The 12,948-nt window shown below is 36.3% G+C and overlaps 1 protein-coding gene across 1 annotated transcript in view; it reads left to right on the forward strand.

Moving 5' to 3' along the window:
- Positions 1 to 12,642, forward strand: part of LOC109107629 (heparan-sulfate 6-O-sulfotransferase 3-B) — a 59,804-nt gene extending 47,162 nt beyond the window's left edge. Inside the window, exon 2 of the mRNA XM_042731111.1 lies at positions 11,709 to 12,642. Within this exon, the coding sequence (XP_042587045.1) occupies positions 11,709 to 12,423 (715 nt within the window). The 3' untranslated portion in view covers positions 12,424 to 12,642. The remainder of the gene's footprint in view (positions 1 to 11,708) is intronic.
- The last annotated feature ends 306 nt before the right edge of the window (positions 12,643 to 12,948 follow it).

Here is a 12,948-nt window from a genome sequence, read left to right on the forward strand (position 1 = left end):
TTGAAGCAGATGCAGAGATCTATAGATGTGGCATTCTACTTAAAAATACCCTGATGAAATATTTAGTAAGCTTAAATGATACAGATGTGTTTATGGTATTCAATTTATAATCACATTAAACAATGTCCTTGTTTATGTAAGCAGTGAAACTTTAAAGATAGAGTAGATCCACTATTAAATGTTATCTTGGACCACAAAACCAGTCATAGAGGTCAGTTTTTGAAATTGGGATTTATACACCATCTGAAATTAATCTGAATGAATAAGTGTTCCATCGATGTATGGTTTGTTAGGATAGAACAATATTTGGCCGAGCTACAACTATTTGAAAATCTGGAATCTGAGGGTGCAAAAATAAATGAAGAAAATTGCCTTTAAAGTTGTCCAACTGAAGTCCTTTGCAGTGCATATTACTAATCAAACATTAAGTTTTGATATATTTAAGGTAGGAAATATACAAAATATCTTCATGGAACATGATCTTTAATTAATATCCTAATGATTTTTGTCATAGATTATTATTATTGTCATAATTTTGACCCATACAATGTATTTTTGGCTATTGCTACAAATATACTCTTGCGACTTAAGACTGCTTTTGTGCTCCAGGGTCACATATTGTAGATGGGCACAGATTCTATATTTTCTCATGGCTTTTGTCATTTGCCAGATGGCTCATCTCGGTATGCCAATTTATACTACTATAAAGAGGATAAATATGAGTAGGAAATAAAACACCTTGAGTGAGTTTGGAGTTTAATAGCAAAATGTAAGGTTATTAAATATAATTCAGTTTTAAGACATTTATGAGAATTTAATGGAAAGGCTAAATTGCTTTGGAAATGGTGTAATAAACAATTTCCTGATAACTAGGGAAAGTAGTAGCATGATAAAATAACATTTCAAATCAACACAAAAAAATATTTATGTTTCATTTTCGCATAGACTATGATTAATTTCTTTCAGGATTCTTTGATGAATAGAAAGTTCAAAAGAACATGATTTATTTAAACAGAAACTTTTATAACATCTTTACTGTCACTTTTGATCATTCTTTGCCAAATCAATGTTTTATTTTCTTTCAAAAAAGAAACTGTTGTCTAAAACTTGGTCAAACTCGACAGAAGCTCTCAGCGCTAACCATAGACTAACGATATGCAAATTCAAATGCACTGAAGAAGAACCGTTTTGTCAGGATTTCTAATTCATCTGAAACTGTTAATTGGAGCTTTTAGGCGACATTACAATATATACGAACGTTTTTGTGTGGGGGGAAAAAACGCTGCCAGTTTTCTTTTTTTATTTGGTTCCCTTTGTATCTGTGATACAAAAAGAGCACTAATGATATTGAGACTGAGGATCGTGAATGTCATTTCTGCTGTTAGGGCAGCATGTCTATTATAATGTCACTGCAGAATGAGAAATCTTAAGTGCAATGACTTATTTAATATGCATTACTTTGTCTTTCCCCTTGTATCCATCATCCTTAAAAGTCTAAAAACATTTTCAGGTCTAGATTTTGCATGATTGTGGCAGAAGGTATGATAAAAAAATTTTTTTGTAATGTTTCATAAAAATATTGATTAACATACAGTACATCTTACTCTGTCTCTTAAATGATCCTTTTCGGCTGATCACATCAATCCCCTTTAACCATCTGTTACATAACTTTTCATGAAGCAGTTTTTGTTGTTATTGTATATCTTGTTTCACTTGGAAATATGTCACATTATGAAATTCAAATGGGATGCAATTGCCATGTCATGTCGACTATACCTTGTCTGGTCTCATTTGCCTCATGCTGTGTTTTCTTCAGCATTTGGACTTCAGTATTGAGTATGGTTGGTAATGCAGTTTCTGGCCTGAGGGGTGGAGTGCTAGGAGATAGTATTGGGATTACAGCTGCCGTTTGGCCTGAGGATCTGCTAGAGGCAAGTTCAGATTTACAGAATAAAAAGCTTTTGACTGCTTAACACAACATTTAGAAGAACAATGAAAACCTGACAGCCCTAAACCATTTGACCAAAACAAAACACAAAGATATGTTACAGACAAACTGGACTGGATGTTGGAGTTGTGAAATCTGTTTGGTTTTCTGGGAAATTCTTCAGTCAGATGTCTGCAGCTTTGCTGGTGTGAAGATGCCAGGGCTTTAACTAGATTTTTTAACTGAAACTGAAAAAGATTTATGTACAACAGAATTTCCAGAGGAAGGAGTTTCCCATTTTCCCATTAAGTTTATTATGTTTTTGGCCTATTTGATCAGTAATGAAATTGGAAATTAACAGGAAAAATTTTGTTTTGTGCTTGTTTTTTTCTCCCCTTTTTTATTTGATAGCTGAAAAAAGTGTTAAATCTGACGGTACACTATAAAAATATTTTTCAAAGTTGTCAATAAAAGTTTAATTTAATGCATTACTTGCTGATTCTTTTTGATTTACTAGCAGTTTTCTGTGTACTACACTCTATTGTTGGCTGAAATGACATTTTTAAATAAAGAACATATTAAAGTGCCCCTATTATGGGTAATGAAAGGCACATATTTTGGTTTGGGAGTCCCCAACAACAGGTTGACATATGCAAGGTCAAAAAAACACTTTCATTGTCTTATAATATGCATTTATTTTTACCTTAAAGGTGTCATCGGGTGCAAAATTGACTTTTGTTATTGTTTGAACATAAATTTGTGTTGGTAGTGTGTGTACACAGCCACCCTATAATGATAAAAATCCACCCAGTGATTAAAAAAAAAAAATCCCCTTTCTCACATCAGGCTGTTCTGTGTCCTGTCAGAATGACATAGTTTTGTACTGGCCGCTCCCATGATTGTTGATTTACAAGGCCATCTTACTTTAAAGGGGCAAAGAATGCAAAAATCACCTTTATAAGGTGTTTGAACACAATTCCCAATATAATCCCAATAAATCATAATCAGTCTCTCCACACTAGCAGTCCAGATATCTCACTACTATGACATCATAGTCAGGGAAAGTCCCGCCCATTTGTGATGGTCTCTGCCCTATTAGCATATACACAGCCCTGAGTGAGAAGCAGCAGTCCGCCATTACTGTTTACTTGCTGTAGCTGCTGGAGGTACAATGTCAGCGCCAAAGATCCATTACAAGTGTCGTTGTGTTGGGATGCACCAACGAACATAGGAGTCTCCATAGAAAGGCTGAGGACACAGTGGTTAAATTTCATTTTCGAAGGAAATGTCCTGGAAAAAAACAGGGAAAGTCCTATACGTTTGTGCTAACATTTCATGCCGGACTGGCTCACAAACGAGGGTCAGTTTATCTGGAGTTGTGCAAAGATTGCTTCTGAAAGAGGGATCGATACCAACGCTTCATGCACAAACGTCCAGACTCCAGACGAAGTAAGCATCACACGACGGGCAATATGCTAATGTTTCATGTCTGGGATTTGTTTTAAAAATGACTCGTTTCAATGATTCAGAGTCGACTCTTTCTTTTGAGAGACAATAACTTTATATACGGTGCACTTTCAGATTTAAGACTTTGCAGGATGTTTTCATTCACTTAGAGCTGTGTTACACACTGCATGAAAGTTCATTTTCAAAAACCCATAATCGGGACACTTTAAAATATTAAATAAATTAAATTCTTTCTTCTCTTAAACACAAAAGTAGATATTTTGAAGACAGATTGTGACAGAATTTTCATTTTTAGATGTCCCTTTAAAGGACAGATATGTGTAGAACTTTGTGAATGGCAGGTGTTTCAATTTTGAATTAATCTGCTGAACTTTTTGCAGGTTGAGTTTCCATGCTGACCTGCAGAATTAATACATTGTTCAATCTCTGATGTCTACAAGTACAACACAATGCAAAAAATATTGAAAGTGTATGACTTTTCCAGGTTCTTTTGAAGTAGATCTTGGCCCCATTAAACCTGAATGGGGGACAAAATGGAGAGACACTTTTTGTCTCATAACAACAAAACATCTTTTTTTAACTACTGTTTTTCTTTGTAAATCACTTTTAGTTAAATTTTTGTTATTAGCCTCTATACTTCTCCTCAGACAGCACTAAAAGATCATCCTTATCCGCTGGTTTATCTTCCAGTATGACTCTGGTCCAATGTAATTTCACACAGAATATCTCTGTACTGAGACAAAATGTCATATCTGATACCAATAATTAAGACGAAAGAACAGGAGCCGGGCACAGTGACGAAATATTTGATAGACGGCTGCCGAGCGGAGAGAAAGAGATAGAAGGGTGAGGAGGGGGTTCAGATTTGTGTGAAATACAGTCGAATCAGAGGCATGATTAATCTAGCAACCTTTAGAGGAAAGGTCTGAGGTCCCGCGGGAGAACTGATGGCTGTGAGACACAGGAAAAAAACTGAATGAGGAAAGGGCAGAAGTCAATAGAGGTGCCGAGTGCATTCTCAGCCTCAATCATAATGCTGTCACTGTGAACTGTAAATACATCAGCTTCCCTGGGTGACTGAAGAGACACATTGCCCTAACCAAGAATCTTGACTGAAGTCATAATTGCAACGGATGTGTCAGATGCCTTTATCCACAGAAAATGGATCAAAATATCTTTGGACCATTGAGGTTTGGACTGAATATTTTGTGAATATGAAAAATATTGTTTATGCTCATCAAGGCTGCATTTATTTGATCAAAAATACACAAAAAAATTATTTTGTGAAATATTTTTTGTTTTTAATGTAGTATTTTTTGATTTTAATTTGATTTTTTATTTATTTTATTCATGTGAAGCCAAGCTGAATTTTCCGCATCATTACTCCAGTCTTCAGTGTCACATGATCCTTCAGAAGTGATTCTAATATGCTGATTTATAATCAATGTTGGAAACACTTGTGCTGCTTAATATTTTTTGGGATCTTTGATACTTTTTACAGGATTCTTTGATAAATAAAAAGTTAAAAAGAACAGAATTTATTCAAAATAGAAATGTTGTGTTAAAATATATACTACTATTCAAAAGTTTGGGATCAGTAATTTATATATATACTGTATATATATGAGAGAGAGAGAGAGAGCGAGAGAGCGAGAGAGAGAGAGAGAGAGAGAGAGAGAGAGAGAGAGAGAGAGAGAGAGAGAGAGAGAGAGAGAGAGAGAGAAAACCAAATACAGTAGGTTTACAATATAGGCAACATATCAGTTATTATCATAGCATGAATAAAGAATAATTTAGGGCAGACCCTTAAAATGTTGAACTAAATTCACATATAATGGACAGCCTGCTTCTAGCTGTGACCATATTACCACCTTGTGTATTCATTTTCAACAAGTCAATGTTTTTTTTTTTTTTTTTTGTAGAATATCTGCCATTTTGAAGCCTCACCCAAGTATATAGGCCCTGCAGGTGTTTGTGTGTATTTTTTGTGTTCTGGTGTTCATGTGTGTGTGTGTGTGTGTGTGTGTGTGTGTGAACTTTACTGCATCTGATACAGCAAGGTCAGATATGAAGAGATGTGCACATCTGAGTTTGAAAGACGATTTTACTGCAGTTGAATCAAACTGCTGTTTTACTTAGAAAAAGAAGCTTTAAGCTACATAATGCCTCCTGTAAGGAGTACTAAAGCAAACGGTCTAAAGCAAATAATTTTTTTTTCTCTTTCTTAGCTGATTAGGCTACTTAACCAATCACAACACTTCAAGCAACACACAAAAGACTCAGGGCTTTTTCAAGGGCTTTTCTCATCAGTAAGCATTTGCCAAGTCAAAAGAGAAAGTTAAGCCTTCTGCTAGTAGCAAGCATATAGTTTGGCTACATATATTTGGCTCATTGGCAGAATGTAATTGGATAGATAATAGCAGAGCGTGATTGTGCCATTGTGGCTAATTACAGGCTATCACAACCCACAGGTCTGAAACTGACACAGCTAGAGAACAGAGAGATCTGTCTGGATGGTTTCAGTTAGCATAATGCTATTAGATGGTACCTTTTTGTTCCTGTTTGGTGCTGTGGCTTATTTAGTTGATTGCACATAGTTGAGCAGCAGTATGGAATAATTAGAGTTTGCTCAGAGGTTTCTCTTTAATAACTCCGGAGTTATTTAATTACAATGTATGTACAATCTGAGATACCAACAAAATGCTCCATTTGCTCTGTACTTAAAGGAATAGTTCACACTAAAATGAAAATTTGCTTAAAATGTACTAATTTTCAGGCCATCCGATATGAAGTTGAGTTTTTTTCCTTCAATATGACTGCATTACATCACTTGCTCACCAATACATCCTCAGCGCTGCCGGCAGAATCCAAACAGCTGATAAAAACATCACAATAATCCATAAGTAATCTATACAACTCCAGTCCATCAGTTAACATCTTGTGAAATGAAAAGCTGTGTGTTTGTAAGAAATAAATCCATCTAGATGTTTTTTTTTTTTGACTGATGCATTTGTCAGCTGTTTGGACACTGTGTTGGTATGTAAGTTTAATGCTAAATTTCTCAAAATCTCAACAAACTCAATTACAGCTCGCATGGTGTGATGTTGAGTGTTTTTCAAGTTGTTTTCTTTTTATGTGTTGGATTTTTCTGTAATCTCAGTACTGTTTAGTAGACAATTCTTAAAGATGTGATTTTTCCACATAAGCCTACACAAGAGTTCACTTCAGTTTGAACATAATGTGTCAAGTATTAGCAGATCCTCAGAGGAGTCCAAGAATCACTCATTAATGCGTTGTGGCATTTCATTTCTTCTGTCTCACCTGTTTTCACACTTCCTGTAGTTACTGCACTCTGTGAAATCTGCCGTGCTGAGCTGTGTTTGGCATATCGCCTCTAGTCGTTGACAGCTGAGTGTTATTGAGACACATTGTTCCACTCCACGATCGCTCTCCCTGGGTTTGAAGAGCTTCACTGGGCTTCCGATTTCAGACGTTTGGTAAACCTCAAGTAATCTCTAAACACATTTGCCTCGGTCTACTTTAGATGAACGGCTGGGCTATTTTTGCTTGTTTGCAGCAAACTTTCCTTAAAGAAATAGTTCACTCAAAACTGAACAACCTCTTCGTACAGATTTGCCCGCTTATTACATGGCTACTTGCCACATAAGTAAATAATTAGACGCAAATTATTGATTTGAGTTGAAATATTTGAACGCAAAGCTTCTGTGAAGACATCAGTTGCGAGCAAGCGGCAATTTCAAACTAGACGGACATTTAAGGGAAACGGTGCAGTCAAACCACGTATTACACAACATTTCACCACAAAATAATTATGGCAATAAAAGAATTAAGATGAAAATGTTTTAAAACCTTACCAGTTTGTTAGTTCTCTTATAATCCATTACAGCGTACAAAACAATCGTAGCAAAATGAAACGAAGAAGCGAGTTCGCGATACCCGGATGACATAATTAAACAATTGTACACCAAAAATGAATCAAGTTTTAATATTTGATCAGCTAAACAAACACAAAACTTGCACCAAGAAAAAAATTGTTCAAGCAAGAGTACAGTGCCGACTGCTGTTACCCGGATGAGCCTGTGTTATTAGCTTTTGCAGGTTGTTATCGAAGGATAACATACCTTGGAATGTCGCGACTGATCAATCAGAATCAAGTATTCCACAGAGCTGTGTAATAAATGATAATAATATATAATAATATATAATAATTTGGTCATAATAAATGAACAATAAACTTCTGGATAGTAGTTAGTGTCATCAAAAATGTATACATTAATGAGATATTTCGTACAATATTTCTATAATCAAATGATTTTAGTTTAATATAATGACAACAAGTCAAAATTGTAAGCTGCAACTATAATATCACATTTTTTTCTGCACACTAAATATCTCTCTTTATGTTTTAGAAAGACAGTCCATCAAAATTGGAGCTCCTAGACATTAAAAAGTTTGAAAATCCCTGAATTCATTTTTTCCTGTTACTATAAGCCAAGAGAGACAGGCAGTATATTCGAAAACTTTTCCCAGTTATTCAGTAACATTTTGTGGGCAGAAATGGGTGCTTCGTGGAACGGTTGTGGGCTATGACTCAAATACATATCATCGAGCAGAAAGAAACGAGCACAGCTCACCACAACTGCACCTGGGTTGTTCTTGGCTGAGGTAAAGGGCCGAGCTGGAGCCGTTTGAGGCTAATATACTGTGACACTGATGGTGCTCACCATGACCTTTTTACAGTCGGTTTGTTCTGACACCACTTCCTGCATGTGTTTGTGTCCCTGGGACAGGCTAATGAGAGAGTGTCTGCACTCCACCCACTCTGAAAGACGAGCCGGATACAGCTGCTGCCGGCAGGGTTCTAATCACACCCTACAGCCTGACACCCCTCTATATGTGTGCGTGCGTTAAACCCTGACACGTCTCCCCTCCCACACAACATCATCATCATGTAACGCTAGCTACTGATTTTCCACTGACACACTTACAAATATGAGCATCTCTTTTCTATTTATACTTCCTCACCGTAGTCTTCGTAGTTTCATTTATTCCCAATTTAAATGTAATGTGTGGTGTGTATGTATTAGAATACTTTCTCCAGTCGCAGATTAAAGATGACTACAAATTTCTTTTCTTTTCTTTTCTTTTCTTTTCTTTTCTTTTCTTTTCTTTTCTTTTTTTCTTTTCTTTCTTTTTTTTCTTTTCTTTTCTTTTCTTTTCTTTTCTTTTCTTTTCTTTTCTTTTCTTTTCTTTTCTTAAATAAGTTCAACAAGTGTTGTGAATTTGGTACATTCTGTTTGTCTGAACAAAGGAAAATTGGACAGATGGGGGACTTAAAAAAAAAAAGCCCAAAATGTTATTAAAGGGAGATTGCAAAAAGAGTCCATCTTCCAAACTGCATTTTTACTTTACCCAGATACACTTTCATAAGAGTATAATAAGGATTTATATTTTAGAATGGTCCGCATGGATTTTTGAATGAAACTGCATACAGTACATACGTCATTTGCCAATGCAGGTCATGTCATATAATATCCGTAAACAGAAAAAGATTAGAGATAGTCTTATTATACCAATATCTGCAGCTCTAGCATTGGAGAAATCATAACAGCTAGTTTGGATCATGTGTGCCTTAGTTACCAATCACATTATTGAAGTATCTCATCCACTGATATCTATTAAAAAATGGCCTCTGGTCCCCTTCCCTGCATAGCATTCAACAGGTAACCATGAGTTCATTATATAACATTTAAGCTTATCAGACTAGCAATTGTAATGGCAAATGTTAATGACTTGTAATGTAAACTAGATCACTAAGCAACAGCTTATGTACAATACAGTCAAAGCCCTTGAAAGCTTCAGGAGTCAGAGAAGGTGAGAGAGAGGCTGTATTCTCTGTCCCAGACGTCTGTCCTCTCTGGGGGAACATCAGAACTGCCTCATTCACTATTCCTCCAGCACAGAGACGGTCGCCACCTGCTTCAGTCCCATTCTCCATCAGACCATGACTGTGCCTGGTTCCTCTCTCTTCATTAATGCATCGGCCTGCTGCTAATAACACTGTGGTGGCATCTGTTCCCTCACGTGTTTTTTTAAACGTAGGCACAACTGAAAACAGTTGTGATTAATATACAAGGGCTGACAATCTAATTGACTGTGAATGTAGATGTATCTTCAACATCAGATACAGCTGTAACTTCTGTTAATAGATACAGTAACAGATAGACAAATTGAACAAATAAAAATGGATTATTGTTATAGTGAGTCATTTCAAATGAAGAAATTCTTTGTCTTCATAATCTTTAATCAGAATCCATATAGACTATTGGATTATATTAACCAATAGGCAAATACCATAGCTATTTAGGCATCATTTTATTAAATTTAGATTTTCACTGGCTCCCTTCTGGAAATACAAACAAGTTACAGTAAAATATATATCAAGCCCAGCATGTGACATAGAGGGGAAAAATCAATATTGTTATTTTATTATTTTATTAATTTGTTCCCTTGTTTTAGTTAAAATGTGGCCTCATTTTGTCAATTTGTTCTATCATTTTATGTAAACAGTGGCCACTATGTAGTAATTAGTTCCCTTATTTTAGTTACTTTGTTGCTATAATATAAATAAATTGAAATAAAGAAACCATTTTGAACAACGCATCTAAGATTTAATAGGTTAATAGGTCAAACAAACACATTTTTCCCTCACATTTTAAATGTGGGTCTCTGTAAAAATGGATTGAAAACAGGAAATTCTGTTTTAGCTCATAAAAAGATTTTAAAAGTGCTATGCTATGTAAGTATATGCTATTGGGGGAAAAATGAACAATGTTTAGCTTACATAAAATTTTGACTTAAGTTACGCACTAAAAAAGACATGCACACAGTTTTTGTTCTTGAATTTTAATCCTCCTCCATGGTGCACTGCTGAGGATGGATGAATTGAAACGTATCAGTTTTTCACCCTTCTGTGTCTGTCATCCAGCTTACAAGGATTGAGAAGATGGTCTTTCTTTGTAAGAGACACAGTGATGTGTGTAAAAAGAATATGTTCTGTTTTGCAGCCGCTCTGTGCTGAAAGTGCTGGCGGATTACATTGTATGACTGAAATGTGGAAGCAAGATGACAGGTCCATAAGTTCATCATGGCTTTTATGAGAACAAATACACATAAACACATAAAGCAGTCATTATGCTAATTCGCTCACCAGAAAGGCTAATTCTCCATGGGTTCCATCTAGAATTTCCCAAGGGTTTTAGTGTTGTTTTTTTTTTACTTATTTTGCTATTTTAGTTTTCAGTTATGAGCAAAATTAGGTCTGTGGTTCACATTACTTGAAAAAACTTTTGTTTTATTATTCAAGGACTTTAAGCCCAACAAGGATGTGTTTACATGCTTGACGAATTGCTGTTTTTACGTCACATTTAGTCATTTAGAAGACACATTTGACCATGTTTAACTCCATTCTGAAAAATTTTGCTCACAATAGACTTTCACATTCTGTTCTTTAAAGTGAATTACTAAAATTTAAAATGCTAACAAGTTGCTATGTAAGGACATAAAACACCACATGTATGTGAGTTTACTAAGAGTAAGCTATAAGGCCTGTGGTTAACATTACTTAAAGGGATAGACAGAGTCATTAATTACTCACCCTTGTGACCTTTCAAACCCGTAAGACGTTCGTTCCTCTTTGGAACACAAATTATGATATTTTTGATGAAATCCCAGAGCTTTCTGAGCCTGCATAGACAGCAAGGGTACTACTACGATCAAGGCACAGAAATGTAGTAAAGACATCGTTAAAATAATCAGTGTGACATCAGTGGTTCAACCTTAATTTTAAGAAGCTACAAGAATACTTTTAATGACTTTATTCAACAAATAATCTCCTCCACGTCATCCTGGTGCCATTTTGGAGAACATCACGATGTATGCGCATGCTTTGAATTACAGTTGAACCATTGTTGTCACATGGAACATTTTAGCAATGTTCTTATTACCTCTGTGCCTTGATCATGGTAGTTCACTTGCAGTCTATGGGAGGGTCAGAGAGCTCTCGGATTTCATCAAAAATATCTTAATTTGTGTTCTGAAGATGAACAGATGCCTTATGGGTTTGGAACATCATGAGGATGAGTAATTGAGACAGAATTTACATTTTTGGGTCAACTATCCATTTAAAGAGACTTCCATGTTATGTTCTACAACATGGGTTACAAACTAAATTACTTAAGAGAAAGTAAAAAGATTTTTTAATTAAAAAGTAACTTTGTAATTTTTATTTCAGGAACTTCTACTACATCACCATGCTCCGAGACCCTGTATCACGTTACCTGAGCGAATGGAAGCACGTGCAGCGTGGTGCTACCTGGAAGACTTCCCTTCACATGTGTGACGGCCGGTCGCCCACACAGGATGAGCTGCCCACCTGCTATAACGGAGACGACTGGTCAGGGGTCACACTGCACGAGTTCATGGACTGCCCTTCAAACCTGGCCAACAACCGGCAGGTGCGCATGCTGGCCGATCTCAGCCTGGTGGGCTGCTACAACCTCTCCACCATGAACGAGAGCGAGCGCAACCCCATTCTCCTGGCCAGCGCCAAGAGTAACCTGAAGAACATGGCCTTCTACGGCCTGACGGAGTTCCAGCGCAAGACGCAGTACCTGTTCGAGCGCACTTTCCATCTGCGGTTCATTTCTGCCTTCACGCAGATCAACAGCACGCGTGCCGCCAATGTGGAGCTGCGTGACGACATGCGCAGACGCATTGAGCAACTGAATTTCCTGGATATGCAGTTGTACGAGTTCGCCAAGGAACTTTTCCTGCAGAGATACCAGTTCATCCGCCAGCGTGAGCGGCAGGAGGAGAGATTGAAGAGGCGAGAAGAGAAACGGTGGCTAAGGGAGCGCAGAGTCAACCAGAACAAACAGCCCAGTGTGGAAAACCAACCTCAGGTCACCACAACCGAGGACTATGCCAGCCAAGTGGTCCATTGGTGATACCTCTTGGAAACATGCACTAGGACACAGAGAACGTAAAGGCTCAATTGAGGAAGAGTAGGTCACATTTTGGGCTCTGTCTTTCAGTTTAGCACTCCAAGGTTTTTTTTTTTTTTTTTTTCTTCCAATGAAGCCTGTTGCACTGCAAAAAAATCATTGACTTGAGCAGTATTTTTTGACTTTTTTTTCCAGAAAAAATATATATTTGGAATTACATTTATTTTTCTTACACTACTTTTTTAGTTTTAAACATTAAAAAATTGTTTTACTGCTTAAATCAACACACACATACACACACACACACACACACACACACACACACAAAATTAAACTTGAGAAGTAAACTCAAAGGTGAGAAAATTAGACTTAGATACAATAGATACAATAACTGTTCAAATTTTGGGTTGGTACTTTTTTTATTTTTTTTTTTGTTTTTTGTAGTCTGTCATCATTTTATTTGTTAAAGTATAAGGAGCAATTTTGTGAAATAACATTGCAATTTAAAATAACTGTTTTCTATTTAAA

The sequence above is a fragment of the Cyprinus carpio genome, chromosome B9 (genome assembly GCF_018340385.1).
Source record: "Cyprinus carpio isolate SPL01 chromosome B9, ASM1834038v1, whole genome shotgun sequence".
Classification (NCBI taxonomy): Eukaryota; Metazoa; Chordata; class Actinopteri; order Cypriniformes; family Cyprinidae; genus Cyprinus; species Cyprinus carpio.